Source organism: Thamnophis elegans, chromosome 5 (genome assembly GCF_009769535.1).
Source record: "Thamnophis elegans isolate rThaEle1 chromosome 5, rThaEle1.pri, whole genome shotgun sequence".
In the NCBI taxonomy this organism is placed as follows: domain Eukaryota; kingdom Metazoa; phylum Chordata; class Lepidosauria; order Squamata; family Colubridae; genus Thamnophis; species Thamnophis elegans.
The window spans coordinates 54,426,342-54,446,707 of NC_045545.1; the positions used below are offsets into that span (position 1 = coordinate 54,426,342).

Genomic DNA, 20,366 nt, shown 5'->3' on the forward strand with positions numbered 1-20,366 from the left:
CAAGTCACTTAAAGCAGCAGAAGTCTGAAAAGGGGGCTGTTCTAATGACAAGCAGAGAAGTTATTGAAGTATGCACAGCTAATATTTAATTTAATCCCTTACATTTTAACAAATTACATGACAACGATCCTATTTGACTCAGGTCCTCAGCTAGAATTGAAAAGTTTGGATATGGGATGGTTGTCTCAGCAGCTTGGAAATTGCTACATTAATTTACAGGTGGCTTTTCCATCTTCTCCTAGAGAAAAGGCCGGGATTCAGTATGGAATGATCCCTGCCTGTCCTTTACATCATGAACCTTAGGCAATTTCATTGTGTTTCACATGGGATCTCTGATATCTGATTCTCAAAAACACCCCCCTAAATACTGAAATAGGGGATATGAATGTACTTTTTCTTTGTACATAATCCCCACAGTTAAAGCAGTTCCAAACTACCCGAAACCATGAAGACATTTATATAGCATACTAGCCAATAACGCAGTGTTGCCCGGGTATTTATTTATAGAGAGAAAATGTCCAAACCAAATGTAATTTCTAATGTTGGATTTTCCCCCTTATCAGAGGGAGCCCCCTTGTGGAGTATTGTGAAGCCGTTACCATGGTGACTCCACTGCGCTGTACAATAGAAGCCAGTACGGCAGTACGGCACAACAGGCTATATCTTAACAGAACACACACCCCGAGGGATGTAAAATACTTCCACAGTATTTTTCTCCAGAGACTAAGTCATCTGTGTACCAAGAGCACCGAAGGATTGCAGTCAGAAATTGGGATCTTCACTTTCAAAATGACAGTTTAATATTCTAATTGTATGTATACATGTGAGCATACAGACATGTGCACATATGCCAAAATCAAATTGAGATAGAGGTTTGCAAATGCGGAACATTTTGTATAATGTGTAATGTTGTTTGGCCTCTAAGGGTTTTTAAACAAAGTTGGGGGATTTTGTTTGTTTGTCTCTCCTTTATGATATATACTTTACCTGCTGATTTAAATTTTTAAACTTGCTCTCGGTTGCTTTGCATTTATGTCAGCCACACACTGTCCCTGGTATTGCCAGTCTCTATGGTCACCTAGTAAATTGCTATTTATTCTTCCTTTCTGATCAGATATGGCACAAGGACATTTACATCTAACTCACCTGAATAGGGATATCCGAATGCAGCCCAGTTCTGCCTCACCTTTGGAAGGTCGGTCCCCGACTTCTGTGCATTATCGAAATGGCAACCAGCGCCGCTTTTCTATGGAGGTAACCCACAAACTAATAGACAAGCTTTGCCCAGTGGCAGAAATGATGCTGATGGAGTTCTGGGAGATGGCTCCTCCCTTTAAACATAGCAAGATAAACTCGCAAGCTTGACACCGAAGGGAGCTGACCTCAAATATCAGTGGCCTATCTAGTTTTCTCTTAACCTGAGGTATATTTTGTTAGATAATAATTGTGTATATGTTCAAGTCTAGAAGCTGCTCTCACAATAGCTAATGCTAGATTTAACCTGGGATTTATTAAAGCTGTATTGTATCATTTCGTAGTTGGATCCCACTATCCAGTTTGGAAGATCTTATCATATGTGTGATGCAGAGGTGGGTTGCTACCAGTTCGCACTGGTTTGGGCGAACCGGTAGCAGAATGTTTGCCTGGGTCGTAGAACCACCAGCAATCCAGGCTGGCCACAGCTCTGAACTGGTTCCCCGGTCGCTGCAGCATGGTTTTTTTTGGCGTTTTTAATGTTCTGCGCATGCACAGACCTATTTACAGACAACTGCGAATGCCTGCAGAGCCGAGGTGGCACAGTGGTTAGGGTGCAATACTGAAGGCCACTACAGCTGACTGTTATCTGCAGTTCAGCGGTTCTAATCTCACCACCTCAAGGTTAACTCAGCCTTCCATCCTTCCGAGGTAGGTGAAATGAGGACCCAGACTGTGGGGGGCGATATGCTGACTCTGTAAACCGCTTAGAGAGGGCTGAAAGCCCTATGAAGCGGTATATAAGTCTAACTGCTATTGCTATAGAGTGTGCGTACAAGCAAAGCGTGCGTGCACTGAACCGACAGTAACACCGGCAGCAACCTACCCCTGGTGTGATGTGTTATTTTTCTTCCCAGGATGTCAGCAAGCGTCTCTCTCTGCCCATGGATATTAACCTGCCCCCAGAATTCCTCCAAAAACTAGAAATGGAAAATCCAGAGATTTCTAAGCCTCTCAGCAGGACGTCACGGCGGGCATCACTGGTGAGTCTCAAGAACTCTTAAGAGGTTTCACAGTTTGGCCCAGAGTTTTGCGTTTCGGTTGTAATGTCATCAGATGGTACATCATCACTGCAAACACTGGCTAGAGATTTGCTTAGAGCAAGGGGGTCAAACTCACATCGCCCTGGTGACATATCATGACTTTTTCCCCTTTGCTAAACTGGGTGGCCAGTGTATGATGCATCTGACCCAAAGGCCGCAAATTTAACACCCTTGGCTTAGAGTTTCTCTCAATTCTTACAGTTTCAGCTTAACAAAAAAGGTTTAAATGTTTTCACAGTAATGTAGGATAATGATGTTAATAGTTTTCCTTTCTGATACAGGTAGTTCTTATGTGCAACTGACTCATTTAACTATCATTCATAGTAATGACAATGATGAAAAAGTAACTTTGCAATCAGCCCTTGAATTTATGATCTTTGCAGGTTTGTAAAGCCAAGGAAGGCTGAAGGACAGAAACACAGTCACAGTTTCTTAGTGAACATTTCACTTAATGATCAAGTTGCCAGTTCCAATTGTGGTTGCTAAACAAAAACTGCCTGAAATAGAGTATCAGTTTCACCAAGAGATGAAAAATTCTAGTTCTAATCCAGCTAGTAACACTTTTTTTATTGAATTGAGAATGAGATACTTCTTAAAATCTTGTTGTTGTTATTGTTGTTGTTATTTAAAAAGTGTGTCTTTACCACCACCTGCTGTTGAATAGTAAAATGGGAAATATGAACCAAGCATCTTTAATGCTTCCACATAGAAAACCTTTTAGTAGCCTGGAAGGATTTATCCATATCTCATCTTCATTACTGCTATCACTGGTGAGTTCCTAGCAGTTCGGACCAGTTCAGCCGAACCGGTAGTGATTTGGCAGCCTAGGTTGCTGGAACTGGCAGCAACCCAGACGTGCCACGTCCCCAAACCTGTTGTCCGGGTGGCGCTATAGGCACCACCATCTTGTTTTCTGCTACTGTGCATGCGCAGAACAATTTTTATTGTACTGCACATGTGTGCGAAGCCCATGACGCACACACAAGCGAACCACCAGTAGTGACTGCCAGAACCCACCCCTGACTGCTATATATTGTTTTGCAAACATACACCATATTTGCTGAATAAAATTCAACCTAAACCCAGTGGATAATGTTTATTTTTCAAGCATTATAATATTCTATGGGAATAGAATCTGTGAATGGGCAAAGCCATTTGTGCCTTCTAGTGCCACACAAAGGGTATGGGGAATATCTGGCGAATTAGTCTGGTTGCCTTGACTCCTGGATCAATATGTTTATATTTCAAAAGCAAAGGAGAGAATCACCCACACAATCCTCACTTTTAATTGATGCATGTGCTGACCAAAGACCATTTGAGAAGTAAATATGAGAAATATTGCTTGCTGCAAAACACCCCAAGTAAATACAAGAATGTGAGCAGTCTTGTTTTAAGCTCCGCAGTGGAAAAGAAGCAAGATTCTTGAAAGTCAAAGAACTGGTTCTTACCAGCAATTGACTGGTGACTCTGCATGATAACTGATGCTGAGCTGCACGTTCAAGGACCTGCCTTCATTTATTTCCCAGAGAATTCATTTTAAGCAATATATTGTTACAGAATGGTTATGTGGGTAAGCTTCTCCTGGAAATCAGTCCAATGGGCTAGACTTCTTAATAGATATGTGTTGACTTGTGTTGTGAGTTTCTTAATATTGCATTTTGTACTGATACTTCTCTCCCTTTTTTTTTTTACGGTAGTCAGACATTGGGTTTGGCAAAATGGAAACCTACGTTAAACTGGAAAAGTTGGGAGAGGTAAGAATAATCTCAAAGAACGATCAGTCCCATGCATCATCTTTTTCAAGCTCCTATTGTATTTTTGTGATAATTTTCACTTTTCCAATCTGCTTTGGGAGACTGGCATTTGAAATATAGGAGCTCAAATATTTAAAATCTCTCTAATTCTGAGCTGAATTTAAACACTATAGGATTTATGTGCACTAAAAAAAATACTGTTGGGCCTTAGAGCAGGGGTCACCAGCTTTGCTGGCTGAGGAATTCTGGGAATTGAAGTCCACTAGTCTTCAAGTGGCTAAAGTTGGAGACCCCGGCCTTAGAGCATATCATTAGAATTTATTACATCCATTCCTTTATATTTTATATAACATATTTTTCCTTTTATTCATGCCTTTTGGCATTTATTCCTTTTAGAGTCCAAGTTGCAGTTCACATGGCATGCTTATCACCAGATGACACAAAGATTTTGACCTCTGCCACTCATCGTGTCCATTCAGAGTATGCTTCCTAAATTAAGTGTACTTTCTATATTAGAATGGACAGGACGAAAAAAATAGCAAAATTGGTTTTGTGGTCTGGTCTAGAAACTAGGAACCTGTGAGTTCTAGGCCCCCTTTAAAAAAGAAAGATGGCTGAGTGAACTTGGGCCAGTCACTTCCTCTCAGCCCATCCTACTTCACAGGATCTTTGTTGTGGGAAAATAAGACAGGAAGGAGTATTAGATATGTTCGCCACTTTGAGTTGACCAAATTTTTTTTTTAAATGTGGGGGGGGGGGGGGAATCCAACAATAATAAAGTAGATCCAGCCTTTCTGTGGAATTTGTTTGGCAAATGGTGACAATGGAGAATTTTTTTTAATCCAAATTTTTAAAAGTTTAAGGAGTGAATTAAGTTAAGGAGGCCCAGAATGAGAAAGAGAAAGATGTAAAATATATTGCATTTTTTGCTACTTTTGTTTCCCAGGGCACTTATGCTACTGTATTTAAAGGACGCAGCAAACTCACCAAGAATCTCGTAGCGCTGAAGGAGATCAGGTTGGAACATGAAGAAGGGGCACCTTGCACTGCTATACGGGAAGGTAAGATGCAGGCTTGGGGTTTCCAGACCCCTGTTAGCAATATATACCAACTATTTTTCTAGATCCATTCCTAAGAATTCATATGTTGTCAATTTTCACTAACATTGTTCTTCCAGGTGCCTTAGTTTACATGTCCCATACTTTGTCCTCAAGTTTCCTGGGAATTATGTAACTGGTAGTCCAACCGATCTGTCTGGATGAGCCTGTGATTCCAACTCACAGCTCCTTCAGATGATGTGTGATTGATATGGCTATGCTTTGTCTTACAGTTTCCTTACTGAAGAATCTAAAGCATGCCAACATTGTGACTCTCCACGATATCATTCACACAAAATGCTCCCTCACTCTTGTTTTTGAATATCTGGTAAGTCTACAGATCTCATTCTAAGAGAAAGAATACCTGGCTAAGGCACCTTGCATGATAGCTTGCCTGGAGTACATCAGTAACGTTCTGAGTGATAATGAGGTTCTTGGTTTTCTTTTAATCAATAGCATCCATTAGAAAATGTTCTCTGGAGAATGTTCACTTATTGTTCTCAGACATTGTTTAATTGTACTCCAGGTAGCACAGATAGCAATTTTGTTTACTCAGTCATACAGTTGCAAGAAAAAGTATGTGAATCCCTTGGGATTGCGTGGAGTTTTGCATGAATTGGGCATAAAATGTGCTCTGAACTTCATCTAAGTCACAACAATAGAAAAACACAGTCTGCTGAAAATAATACTACACAAACATTAGATGTTGCCATGGTTTAATTGAACATAACATGTAAACATTCACAGTGCAGGGAGGAAAATGTATGTGAGCCCCTAGCCTAATGACTTCTCCAAGAGCTAATTGGAGCCAGGAGTAAGCCAACCTTGACTCAAATCAGTGTGATGATATTGGATGTGTTGCTGACAGCTGTCCTGCCCTTTAAAAAAACACACCTGTTTTGGGTTTACTGGTTGCAAGAAGCACTGTCTAATGTGAACCATGCCTTGCAGAAAAGAGCTCTCAGATGACCTACAATCAAGAATTGATGACTTGCATGAAGCTGGAAAGGGTTACAAAAGTATCTCCAAAAGCCTTGATGTTTATGTGTCCACGGTAAGACAGACTGTCTACAAATAGAGAAAGTTTAGCACTGTTGCTACTCTCCCTAGGCGTGATTGTCCTGTAAAAATGACTGCAAGAGCACAGCACAGAATACTTCATGAGGTAAAGAAGAATCCTAGAGTGTCAGCTAAAGACCTACAGAAATCTCTGGCACATGCTAACATTTTTGTTGACATATCTACAATAAGGAAAACATTAAACAAGAATGGAGTACATGGGAGGACACCACGGAGGAAACCATTGCTGTCCCAAAAAAATATTGCAGCACATTTGAAGTTTGCAAAAAAGCACCTGGATGTTCCACAGCACTACTGGCAAAATATACTGTGGACAGATGAAACCAAAATTGAGTTGTTTGGGAAAAACACACAACACTATGTCTGGAGAAAAAAAGGCACAGCACACCAACATCAAAACCTCATCCCCACATTAAAACATGGCAGAAGGAGCATCATGGTTTGGGGCTGCTTTGCTGCCTCAGGGCCTGGACTGGTTGTTGTTATTGATAGGACAATGAATTCCAGGGTTTATCAAGACATTTTGCAGGAAAACGTACAACCATCTGTCTGCCAACTGAAGCTCCGCAGAGGATGGGTGATGCAACAGGACAATGACCCAAAACATACAAGTAATTCAACAAAAAAAATGGCTTCAACAGCACAGAATATGCCTTCTGGAGTGACCCAGGCAGAGTCCTGATCTCAACCCGATTGAAATGCTGTGGCATGACCTTAAGAGAGCAATTCACACCAGACATCCCAAGAATATTGCTACACTGGAACAGTTTTGTGAAGAGGAGTGGTCCAAAATTACTCCTGATCGTTGTGCAGGTCTGATCTGCAACTACAGGAAACATTTGGTTGAGGTTATTGCTACCAAAGGAGGGTCAACCAGTTATTAAGTCCAATGGTTCACATACTTTTTCCTCCCTGCACTGTGAATGTTTACATGTTATGTTCAATTAAACCATGGCAACATCTAATGTATTATATTCAGCAGACTATGTTTTTCTATTATTGTGACTTAGATGAAGTTCAGAGCACATTTTATGACCAATTCATGCAAAACTCCACATAATCCCAAGGGGTTCACATACTTTTTCTTGCAACTGTAGTATATACTCAGTCCTATTGCATTTGCCAAGCCTTTTAGAAAAGGTGAATAGAGTTGCCCTAAATAGTAATTGCAAATTATGTGTTCATAAGAGAAAGCAGAAAGAAATGACATTTTCTTAGCACTAGCAAAATATGGTTTAGGGTTGGGAAAAAAATTTTGTTAAGAGGAAAATGAATAGGTTAATAATGTTCAATTGCTTAATATACTACAATTTTAGTAAAAGGAGGATTTCAGGCATTTTGTTTGTGAGGCTTCTTGCGCTAAGTAGTTTGCATTTAAGGTCTGTAGTAGTGGATCTGGAGGAAGTTGAGAAAAGTAAGGGGCCTGCATGCCTAGTTTGGGTTGTTGGGGTGGAGGTTTTAAGATTAGGTTTTGAGATTAGAGAATTAATATTTATGTGAATGATTTGTAGAGCTGTTGTGCAGAGATATTTGTATCCAGATGACACACTGTTTAAGATGAAATGTTTGTATGTTGAAAAATAAAAAACCTTTTATAAAAAAACCCAAAACATTTGGGAAAACTTGAATTTTCTGAAACAGATGTGCTTATCAGGAAACATTTAAATAGCATCTGTATTGCGTATGTTTGCTAGCTTTGTATCTCCTGTAACAGTTACTTGTGCCTGCATATTCATTTTACACGATGCAAAAATATCTGAAAAGATTGCATTGTTCAGAGTTGTATAATAAGCCTTAATATAATCTATGTTTTGTTGGAGGTAATAATTAATTGTAAACATATCTTGTTCTTCTGAAGTCCTGGGAAACATCATTTGATTTTCTAATACTGAAGAAATTGTGGGCATCTCATTCCTCATAGCAAGTTATACCCTCAGGATATGCTTATCTTTGCAGGACAGCGACCTGAAACAGTACCTAGATAACTGTGGGAATCTGATGAGCATGTACAATGTGAAGGTGAGTAGACAGATAGATGGATAGAAAGATTGGCCTTTGCAAAGGCTTCTCTTGGAAAATAAACATATGAGAGAATTGTGCATGCTTTCTCTATTTAATGTCCTGGAAATATATTGGATTATTCTTTCCATAATTCCCAACACTTGGTCATTAGCATATCTGGAAGGCATCTGGTTCAGAAATCTGTGTTTCCTAAAAACAAACTGTGAATGTTACCAATTATTTCTTCTCTGATCTTCTCTTGCTTCAAGATTTTCATGTTCCAGCTGCTTCGTGGTTTGTCCTACTGCCATCAGCATAAGATCCTACACAGAGATCTCAAGCCACAGAATCTGCTTATTAATGGAAAAGGAGAACTAAAACTTGCTGACTTTGGTAGGTTGGTGAATGAGACCATCTCCTTGGCTTTCAGAGTAATGACATTTATTTATTTGGCAAATTAATATGACCATCCATCTCACATAATGTGACTCTGGGCAGCATACAAACACAGCGACAATTAAAACAACATAGCCAATCTTAAAATACTGAACACAACCCCCCAAAAAAGCATGGAAAAGCAAAGAACATAGGAAATAATAATTAGCTATGTCACACTACCACCTAGCAGGATCCCCATGGGTTCCCTAAGGTTTTTTTGGGGGGAATTTTATGTGTTGGCCTTCAGAACAGATTTGTTTATTTATTTATTTTTATTTTATTTTATTTATATTGCTGCATATTCGCCCATGGCGACTCAAGGCAGCTTACAGAATATAAAACCACATTTAAAACAATAAAAACTAAGAAAAAGAATCAAATAAATTAATATAGTACAATATAACAAAACCACCTCCCACCCACCCCCTGCCCTGGCGACAGCAGATCACACAAGTCATTTAATGGGCTCCATCTCACACTGGGTTCCCCAGGCCTGCTGGCAGAACCAGGTCTTCGAGGAGTATTAGAGTGGGGCCATTCTAATCTCGGGGGGGGGGATGATGTTCCAGAAAGAGGGAGCCACCACAGAGAAGGTCCTCCTTCTGGGTCCCACCAGGTGTATCTCCCTCAGGGATGGGACCCGCAACATTTCCTGCCCTCCCTGTTCTGATGGGTTGGGTAGATGTGGCCGGCAAGAGACGGTCCCTCAGATAACTTGGTCCCAAGCCATGATGTTTTGATGGATACTTTTAATATTAGGGTCACACATCTCAAGAAACTTCCCCCATTTTTTCTCTAATATTTTCCTGTATATCATTTACAAGTGAACTGGACTTTTATCCAAGTTATGAGATTGTACGAACCTTTTTTTTTTTAGAAGCATCTTGTAGTTGTTTTATTACTGAGAACAAGTGCCATTGAATTTAATGAACTTAGTTCTCTAAGTGAATCAATCAAACTAAATGGCTCATGCAGAACTGTGATGTCCACCACTGTTCTAAGCATTGAGTTTCTTTGTAAAAACAGGTTTGTTTTATCTAAAACAAATATGGGTTTAATATAAGTCTTAATTAATAGCTGTAGCTGAATCTCACTGGCATTTATTTTATCCTCAGGTCTAGCCAGAGCCAAGTCTGTCCCAACAAAGACATATTCCAATGAAGTGGTCACATTATGGTACCGACCTCCTGATGTCCTACTAGGATCTACAGAATATTCCACTCCCATAGACATGTGGTAAGCCCTAATGTCTGTGCATGGGTAGAAATGATTGTTCTTCCTAGAGTTCCTTTTAAAATTAGGAAATTGTAGTTTGGCTAACCTCAATACACACTTTTTCCAAATTCCACAGCATGCTGAAAGCAAAGCTTTTATAATGTTACAGACCATCTTCTAAATAAGATGGCAGTGCAGTTTGCAAGTACCCACTTAGCAGAATGAAACTCTCAGGGGAAAGATGTTACAGAGGGTGGAAGAAATTAGATTTTTGCAACTCATTCCTTCATGCTCCTTGAAACCTTTCTTGTCTGGTTAGCAATTCAATATGAAAAGCAATCACTCTTGCCTGATCTTCTGGGGTCATTCAGGATTCAGCATCCTTTTCAGAGTCTGAATTAATCAGAGGTAGACAAGGCAACCTAAGAGGCAGCACATTGCTCCATTCGACTTCATAAGACTTCTCCTTTTAGGGGCGTGGGTTGCATACACTATGAAATGGTCACAGGACGTCCAATGTTCCCAGGATCCACTGTGAAAGAAGAACTTAATTTAATATTCAGAATGTTGGGTGAGTCTTCTTCATTATGTTTCTGAATTGAACAGAAGATAATGCAATATTTTTTTTAAAAAATGACAATATATAAATGAGCAGGGGAAGGTTAGAGCATATGGAACTCTGCCCAAGGAACAGTGCTATAGCAAGACAACCCAAATGATTGCCTTCAGGTTTTATTTTACCAAAGAGATACACTTGTGTAATTAACTCCATATTCATGCTTTGTGTTCTCAGAAAATCATGAATATTATTGCATAATATTATTATATAAGCAATTGTTGCCACAGAAATAAAACAGAGATAAAAACTGTAAGTATTGGAATAAGAAAACATGGACTGCAGGAGTTATAGGAAACGAGTTCTATTCTTCTTTTCAAAGAAGGCAGGTGTCATAGCAAAATGATGGATAAATTTGGAGCGGGGGCACAATTTGTCAGACTCATTGTGTGGTGTTTCTTACTGAAAGGATCTCAGGATGGTAGAAATAGTAAATCCATATCCATAACCATTACTATTAAATGTTAACCATTAGTCATTATCAACCTGTGCTAATCTAGCACATATTTAGTGTTGCCAATTGAATGCAGTATTTTTCAACCTTGGTTACATGAAGGTGTGTGGAATTCTCCAGCACATCTTCAAGTGCCAAGGTTGAATAAACATTGTGTTCTGCTTTCCCTGAATTTCTACATTGCCCTACCCTACATAGGAATTTCTTAGTTTTGGTTTTATTATTTGAAATTTTCAGGGATCTAAATCCCATGATAGGTAGATATAGAACATCTCATGCCAAGGTGGCGCAGTGGTTAAATGCAGCACTGCAGGCTACTGCTAGATCATCAGGTCAGCGGTTCAAATCTCACCGGCTCAGGGTTGACTCAGCCTTCCATCCTTCCGAGGTGGGTAAAATGAGGACCCAGATTGTTGGGGGCAATATGCTGACTCTCTGTAAACCGCTTAGAGAGGCCTGAAAGGCCTATAAAGCGGTATATAAGTCTACTGCTATTGCTCATGCCAATCTGCATGTAAATCTAGAAAAAATGTTAATCTGATCCTTTTTTTTTTTTTACTTGCAGGAACTCCTACAGAAGAATCTTGGCCAGGCATCACATCCAATGAGGAGTTCAAAGCTTACCAGTTCACACAATATCGAGCCCAACCCTTGATCAATCATGCACCCAGGTAGAGGCAGAATCAAGGAGGGGCCAATTTATTATGGATCAAAGCTGTTGTTTGCAAGTACTGCGAGGGGCAAAATATCAGCAGTCCTCTTAGAAATAACAAAAGAAAGCAACACCGAGAATAAATGATGATATAAAGAACTCTTGTAAAATGTGGTTGATTGTCTGCACTGCCCTCAGTAAACACAGAGGAATTTTCTCTGTCCCAATGCAACATATTTCATTCTTATTGTCCCCAAGATTGGGGAAATGAGGGACTTTCTTTTCTGGAGCTGCCACTAGATGGCAGTAGTGCTTTGAATTTCAAACTGCAAAGGTAAAGGCTAGGCTTTTTTACTGCACTGTGTCATCTCTAACTTAAGAAAGAACTCAAATTGCCAAAAAAAAAAAAATATTTTTAAGTAGCTTCTGCAGTCTGCTATCCTCCTGGCATATTGGACTATGGTTTCCACCATCAGCACCTAACGGGGCCATACAGAATTCAAACTTTGGGGAAATTGATCTGGGTCATTTTTCTTTGAAACTGGCCCTTTTAATCAGAGCTGGAGTCACCTGTTCAGGTGTTTGTCCTGCAGTAAGAGCCAGCTGCTTGAAGAGTCTCTCAAATGTAACAATGCTTTCTTCTCTTGCAGGCTGGACACAGAAGGAATTGATCTTTTGACAAACTTTCTCCTGGTAGGTGACTTTGCCTGCTAAGCCTGATATCAGAAATGCCACATCCCAACCCTCAGATACTTCACCCCTACTTCCCACGTGCTGAAGGGAGTCAGTATCTTTGGTTTCCTCCCTGGGAATTTGTTACGGCGGAGCCATTTGTTAGGGCACGTGAAGCGTTGCCCTGTCAGCTCCAGGGCACATGCACGCACTGGCCAGCTGACTTCGGCCTTCTTTTTCTGTTGTTTTTCACCTTCTAAAGCCTTCAGGAGAGTGAAAAACAACCCTACGGGAAACCCGGAAGTCTGTTCCTGAACTTCCAGATTGCCCGTAGGGCCATTTTCCGCCCTCCAGAGGTTTTAGGAAAGCCTCCTGAAGTCTCCAGAGGGCCTCCGGGGCAGCGGGGGATGCTGTTTTCACCCTCCCAAGGCTCCTAGAAAGCCTCTAGAGCCTGGGGAGGGCGCAAAATGGGTCCATCATGCACCAAAAATATAGGGGAGGGAAGCAATCACGCCTGTGCATGATGGGGGTTGGGCGCATAGCATTATGGGTGTGGGCATACAAACGCACAACCCCCTGCGCTCCTCCCCCTCCCGCATTTGGCAGGCAATGGGGAAAAGATTATCTATCACTGCTGTAAGTGAAAGACGCTAAGATTCTTAGTGCTAAGTTCTATAAATTGGTGCTGAAAATAGTATGGATAGTGTTGGCCTCGCCTCACTTTGACCAAATAACCTTTGTCTCAATATGATTTTATTTTATCATCTTGTTTCTGAAGTATGAGTAAGTACCATTGTTTAAAGGAAGAACGCATGTTGCACAAGGCAAATTGATGACAGTTTTGTTTCAAAGTAAACAATAACAGCGCTATTTCAAATCCTAAATCAGGTTACCGATCATTTAAGAAATTTATTTGCTTGATTTTTCTAGTGAATTCTAAACATTTCCTTGATTTTCCTGAGTAATTTTCACAAAACTGCATCTTCTTGCTGCATTCTCAGCCTTTCCTTCTTCCTGACATTTGAATGATCTTCTCTGAATCACTGTTTCTAAATGTTCTTGTTTCACATTGAAGAAGACAAAAACATCCATTTAAAATGCACTGGGTATGGTAATGATTCCATATCTAGGTCTTTATATTTCATTATTTATGCAAAGGAAGCCATGTTGAGCAATTAAAGAAAATATTTTATAAATATCAGTTGCAAAATTCTCTCAGGCTAAATATTAATCAGAGTGTATTTGGGGGTATGGGAATGCATGTGTAGAAAGGGGGAAAGGGTTGAGAAAGAACCATAGAGTGCTAAACTCCAAATTCTGAATTTAGGCAGTTTTAAACTGAATTGTAGGAAGCTGTGGCCAGTTCAGTTTGATTGGTTTCTAGATCTTTATGGAGGTTTAAAGTTGCACCTAAAAGTGTTAAAAGAGAAAAACAGCTGATGGCTAGTTCCCACTTGATAAATATTTATTACAATATTTATAGCCCATCCCATTTCTAATGTAGCTTGTGTGGGATACAAAAAAAGGAAAAATATATCCACCCACGTAACACCTATCCTCCGCGAGCTGCACTGTCTGCCTATTGGTCTCCGGATACGTTTCAAGGCGCTAGTCGTCACTTATAAAGCCCTTCATGGTATTGGACCTGGGTACTTGAGAGACCGCCTGCTGCCAATTACCTCCACTAGACCGATTAGATCCCACAGATTAGACCTCCTCCGAATTCCATCCGCCGGCCAGTGTCGACTGGCGACTACCCGGAGGAGAACCTTCTCTGTGGCTGCTCTGACCCTCTGGAACGAACTCCCCGTGGAGATTCGAACCCTCACCACCCTCCAGGCCTTCCGCAAAGCCCTTAAAACCTGGCTGTTCTGACAGGCCTGGGGCTAAAGAGCTGTTGCCCCCGTCTCGAATGGTATGACTGTTGTGTGTTTTAAATTATGCATTGTTATGCTTTGTTTTTTAAATTTTTTGTCTGTATCCCCCTTCCCTGGTTTGAGTTGTGAGCCGCCCTGAGTCCCCTTCGGGGGAAAAGGGCGGCATATAAATATAATAAACTGAACTGAACTGAATTGAAATAAAAATACTAGTAAAAAATATGTTACATCACAGAGGCAAGCAGATTAATCTAAGGGCCAAACTTGCCTTGAAATAAAATTGCTTTGATCTGTTTATGGAGTTCCAACAAGGTTGGAGTCAGGGGTGATTTTCACTGACCTTCCCTACCAGTTTGCAAATATGTGTGCCCCCGTGTGTCCACATATGCGCCCAGCCTTTCGTTCATGCGCTTTGCTCAAAAAGCATCCCTAAATAGGATGAAATACAGCCAGGGTGGGCAGCGAACAGTCCAAACTGGTAGAATACCACATCTGGTTAGAGTCCTCTTTTATCTGTATGAAAAAGGGTATTTCAAGAAGGAAGACCATCACTGAGAAAGCCTGGCATCTGGCTCATGCCCTATAAAATTTACAAGGGAGAAACCTCCACACTGTGACCAAATAGATGGGCAGATTTGATTCGCAGGGGTGTCAAACTGGTGGGCCATGTCTCATGTGTAGGCCACGCCACCCTAGCTCCATGAAGGGGAAAAAGTCACAAAATGTCATATGATGGCAATGTGACGTGGCAAATTTGACACCCGTGCAGTAAAGCATTGCCTGATTTATCCCAATGCTGCATCATGAAGAGCTTTAAAATATTGACCAGTGCATCAATTGCATCTGAAAGCCAACTGACAGCTAATGCAGCCACTTCAAAAGAGGCATTATTCTGGCCTGACAGGATTGTCCCATCAAAAACCACTACATTTCATACCAGTGAGCTGCAGCTTTGGATCATCTCCAAAGGCAACTCTACATGGCGCGTGTAGCCATACTCCTACTACTACTACAATGGTGGTCATGGTGTGAGTGATCATCATCAATGACTAACTGGCACACCAGCCAAAGTTGGGCAACAGCTCCCCTGCCCACATCTCCTGCCTGCTGTTTAAGCAGCATCTGAGAGTCCTGGAGAACTCATGAATCAACACTTTCAGAGAGATTGTGATCCCCTTCATGAGTAACTATCAGAGTCAGTATTACAAGACTGGGTAGATATCTATTGACAGATGGCAAACTGTCCTGGAGGAATTTAATCTGAACTGTTAAAGAGGTATCCTATGTTTTTAAAAAATCAATAGGTATATTAGGCTACAAAGCCATTTGAAACCAAGCTAGCATTGCCTAGTGCTCAGAAGATATTTCAATTCTCAAGTGGAGCATACATCTGTTTCAGCTTGGAAATGGTACATTTGAGTAATCCAACAGCCATAAGCTACTTTGAATTGAATCATTTATTCATAGTAGTGACTCTCAAATGCACAAGTACCACAGTATGCAACTCAGAACAGGCCTGGCATACAGCATTATAAGACCGATATTTGGGCTGAGTCCATTGGGAACATAATTCATTTATCCACTTTGCCATGTGGGTATAGTAGTTTTACTTCAGCTTTCAGGCAGATACAGCATGAGTAAAAATGACACGGCTGGCAAGTTCAGATCAAAATAATTGCTATTACTACATGCTGTGGCAAAGATGGGGTAGAATGAGGTTTATCCAGAATGATGCTACTTTAACCATCAAGTTTCAAGGTTGCACTCCACAGCACTTCTGGATCCTAGTCAACTAGCCCTGTTTCACAGATATTATAAGAGATGAAATGAGTTTAATAATCCCAGTGGAACTGGGGGATACAGTTTGGAGCTCCCATCAGAACCACTAATGCCACTATAATTGGTCAGGAAACAAACAACTCAAGCGATAAGATTGGCAGTTTCAGAAAAACAGAAATAGCTGGTTTATTTTAAATAAAAAAGTTTTCTTCAAAGAAACATAAAATGTCTAATCATTCCAGTGAACAGGCATAAATGTCCCTCCATGGTAAGTCTGATCTATGATGCTACCAAGTTTCAGATTTGTTGATTATTGTATTGTTCTATTCTGTGTCTGCTGCCAAGATTCTTTTGTCCTGTTCTGGCTTTTGTAGGCGATGTTGTTTGGCTCTGCAGTAATTGCTTGACTTCCCTGTACTGAGCCAAAACTAAAATAAAGCCATACATTTTCTAAGGTACAGTTGTTTTGCATGACTGCAGACTGAAGAAACCAGACAGGATGCAATTTTCCGGAAGAATTTGGGAGTCATAGGTTTGACAGACTTAAAACAAATGGTCCAACTTGTACAACACCTTCACTAATATCCAAAGGACATTAGGAAAAATTGTATTGTTTGCAAAATAACGCTTCGTTTTATGTTTTCTAGTAATAGTTTGCATCTGACATCGGGCTATTCAACCAATCATTTATGATTCAATTATTTAAAAAACTACTAACAATGAATCAGCATCTGGGAACAATGTATAAAATCACTCTACAAATGTGGACTCAAGTCTTTTTTTCCCCCTCAAGTATGAAGCCAAACAACGTATTTCTGCTGAATCAGCTCTGCGACATCCCTACTTTATGATCTTAGATGAACGAGTCCACCTCCTTCCTGAGAGTAAGCATACAATGGGAACATTGTGACATAAAATGACTTAATAATAGTTCCAAAGTATGAATGAAGACAATTGTTTTGTATTAAATGTAAGCCCTTTCCCTGATCCTTTCAAAGCACCTTTTATTTCAAGCAATTAGTCACAGTAAAGTTTTAAAAGTATCATACAGGAAGTCCCCAACTTACAGCAGTTCATTTGGTGACTGTTCAAAGTTACAACAGCATTGGAAAAAAGCATCCTAAGGCCATTTTTCACAGTTACGACCTTTGCAGCATCTCCATTATCATATGATCAAAATTCAGATGCTTGGCAACGGATTCATATTTATGGCCATTGCTGTGTCCCAGGGGTCATGGATCCTCTTTTGTGACCTTGTCACAAACAAAGTCAATGCAGAGGCCAGATTCACTTAACAACCGGATTACTAGTTTATCAGCTGCAATGATTCACTTAACAACTGTGGCAAGAAAGGTTGTAAAATGGGGCAAAACTCACTTAACAAATGTCTCGCTTAACACAAATTTGGGCTCAATGGTGGTTGTAAGTCAAGGACTACCTATACTTCCCTAACAGGAACTAAGATATGGCTTCCTGTACAGCACAGCTGCATTTTATTGTTTGTAGATGTTCTGCTTCTCACTGTCACTGAGAATAGATCTGAATTTTAGTCTCACAAAGCCAGAATCCAAGCATTTAAAATAAATGTGTAAAATATTTTAAAAGGCAGAAGTGGGAGAAATAAAATAAAATAAAAATTCCATTTTTCAAGAGTGAGGAAAATGGTACTAGCAGAACTTTGAAAACATAAATAGCATCCAGTGGATACCAGGAACACTAATCTAATAAATTTTCTACAGCTGTCCTTACTTATAGACATCCATCCACTGCAATCAATTGGGTCGCGCACACAGAATGGCAAGTGACCTCTGAGAGATCCAATCCGTGACTTCTGTTTCCATTTCCTTCCCTTTTCTAGCTGCCTCCATCTTTTCTTTGAAGGAAATTCAACTTCAAAAGGACCCTGGCTGCCGAGGCTCAAGTTTCCAGCATGTTGGTAGGTACCAACTTCTTCTGGAAAACAGTTTGATGAAAGGTTCTGCAGAAATCTCTTGTTTTCTATATTTTTCTGATTGGAACAGTGGAAAGCACTAGTTCATAGCAGTCAGCTATCCAAATATGTTCTAAGGATCAGGTCTCATGACATAGAGATGGTGGTCTGTACCGTTGTTCTAAAAAAAAAAAAAAAAAGAGCATGTGTTTCCCATCTATATACCTTGCTAGTTATATATGATGATTCACAGGTGAGATAGTCATAGCACATGATAGCTCATAAAACCCAGGTAAATGAATATAAGGAATCCCAGAAGGTGGTGTATGTGAAAGTGAGAAATTTCTGGCCCTCCAAATATTGCTGTAGTTTAACTTTCAGCGGACTCAGCTGCCATAGCAAGATAAATCAAACTGGAGGTGGGGTCCTACCGGTTCAGACTGGTTCAGCCAAGTAAGTAATAACTCGGCCTGTGACACCCCCGAACTGGTTCTCTTGGCAGCGCCATAGGTGGCACCATCTTGTTTTTTGCTTCTGCGCGTGCGCATCAATTTTTTAGCACTTTGCATGTGTGCATAGCATGCATCAAGCGCACACCCAGTGCATCCCTGAGCAAACCGGCAGTAGCAGCAGCCGGAATCCATCCCTAACTGGAAGGTAAGATTTGACAATATTTTGCCAGAAGCCATGCCTATTTTCAGGAGCCAGAGACAGGAAGTAAACATTCTTCCCACATACTTTTGGGGACTCAAACAAACTAGTGGTGTTTTTTCTAATCATATCCAGCATACGTGCTTTATATGCCTTGTAGTATTCTTTGTATTTGAAAGTGACACTTTTTAAAGGATTTCCACAAAATTCTGAAGTTTGACCTGCAGTCAAACAAGGCCTCAAATAAGAAAGCAAACTTTTGTGATGATTTTATGATTGGTACTATGGATACATCAATAATATCAATGATAAAATGTATGTTATAATATATTACATGTATAAAGTAGAGGAAGGAATCAGGATGAAATCTCCTTTTAATCTCATCTTCCAAGTCACAGATTTTGTCCATGGTCCTTCGATCATCTAATTTTTCTCCTTCCCTACTTCTACAGCTCGAGGAAAGAATAGGCGGCAAAGCATATTTTAAGCCTCTTTGTTCATTCATCCAAACACTGAGAAGATGGAAGCACTGAGAAGAGAGAGGACCACTGGATCCCAGATAGTCCATCCCAGAAAAATAAGGGGTGGCATCTACTGTATAAGAGCTGTCTTGCAATCTCAGGCATGCAGTGTAGCTGTTTCTCAAAATCCCACCTCTTTCTCCAGTGAGAAAGGAAAAGAGAGACATTGTAAAGCCTTGACAAGCTCCCATTCTTCATACAGCAATTGGAATATACCACCTGGGCAAGAATCTGAATCAGATGGTGAGTGGCCTCTGAAACACTGAGGCTGCTATTCTACATGGAAGCAATCCAGTCGTGGAATCCACATCAGCTTTGCTTCTCCAATGTCTTATCATAACCAATGTTTTGAATTCCATTATTTTCCACATCATGAGATGGTTTATATGATGTCTTTCGGATATGATCAATATGAAGTAACAGTGGAAAGCACTGGTTTTTATGCAAATCCCTCTCCCTCTGCCTTTGCACTGAAAAAAAGAAACATGAAGGTTTAACAAGGGCAACTACAATAACAATTTAAAAATCAGTTTTCTTTGAGTTACCTTTGCTTTTTTTTTTAAAGAAATGTTCTGAATTCTAAAAGGTAACAACATTCAGGAGAAAGGATGGCATAAGGAAGGAATGTGTGTTGATAGATTTTCTTAGGCCCTTATTATTTAGACATAGCAAAGCATATACTAAGTTTAAGTTTACTCACAAGATTTCAACTAGCAGACCCTGACTTAAATCAGTCATGTTCTCTAGATATGTTTCCAGAAGCCAGGTACATATGAAAATTGTATTTCAGCATAGGTAGTGAGCATAAGTTTGAAAGAAGCATATACAAAAGCTGAAATCAATTCATAAAAAAGATTAGACAGTACTTGAATCTTTAACTAGGTTGACTCTAAAACTGAAAAAAACCCTTGATTTTTTTTTGCCCTTTATATTTCTGTATTCCTGTACTGAATCGTCTCAGTATGGTTGCTATATGAAGATACAGATGTTCTTTATTATTTGTTCCTGTCACAACAGAAACATGCTTTAAAGTTACAAAGCATCCTTGGTAAACTTGCCATGTCCTTTGTGACCCTAGTGCAAACAAAAAAATTCTACACTCCTATGTGCATTTATGCTTTTCTCAATATTATTATGCTAGCAAACCTATTCCCTAGTAAGTATGTGTAGCACTTCAGATGAATCCCCTTAAATCTATGGGAAGTAAGGGCTGCTGATCTATTTTTATTCCTGAGGTCAGCCAATTCACTAGAGGGATGGTAGAACTGGAATGAAAAAGCTTGAAACCAATTTCTCCTACCACTCAAAAGATGTTATGCAACTGTTCCACTT

At 40.1% G+C, this 20,366-nt stretch overlaps 1 protein-coding gene across 1 annotated transcript in view; it reads left to right on the forward strand.

Annotated features, from left to right (window-relative positions):
* The window catches only part of CDK18 (cyclin dependent kinase 18), a 95,365-nt gene extending 75,495 nt beyond the window's left edge, over positions 1-19,870 (forward strand). The window contains exons 3-16 of the mRNA XM_032218893.1: positions 1,115-1,254; positions 2,112-2,237; positions 3,995-4,051; positions 4,998-5,112; positions 5,382-5,476; positions 8,185-8,247; positions 8,499-8,622; positions 9,783-9,903; positions 10,356-10,453; positions 11,518-11,623; positions 12,255-12,297; positions 16,726-16,816; positions 17,791-17,868; positions 18,966-19,870. Of these exons, the coding sequence (XP_032074784.1) occupies positions 1,115-1,254; positions 2,112-2,237; positions 3,995-4,051; positions 4,998-5,112; positions 5,382-5,476; positions 8,185-8,247; positions 8,499-8,622; positions 9,783-9,903; positions 10,356-10,453; positions 11,518-11,623; positions 12,255-12,297; positions 16,726-16,816; positions 17,791-17,868; positions 18,966-19,000 (1,292 nt within the window). The 3' untranslated portion in view covers positions 19,001-19,870. The remainder of the gene's footprint in view (positions 1-1,114; positions 1,255-2,111; positions 2,238-3,994; positions 4,052-4,997; positions 5,113-5,381; positions 5,477-8,184; positions 8,248-8,498; positions 8,623-9,782; positions 9,904-10,355; positions 10,454-11,517; positions 11,624-12,254; positions 12,298-16,725; positions 16,817-17,790; positions 17,869-18,965) is intronic.
* Positions 19,871-20,366: the final 496 nt, after the last annotated feature.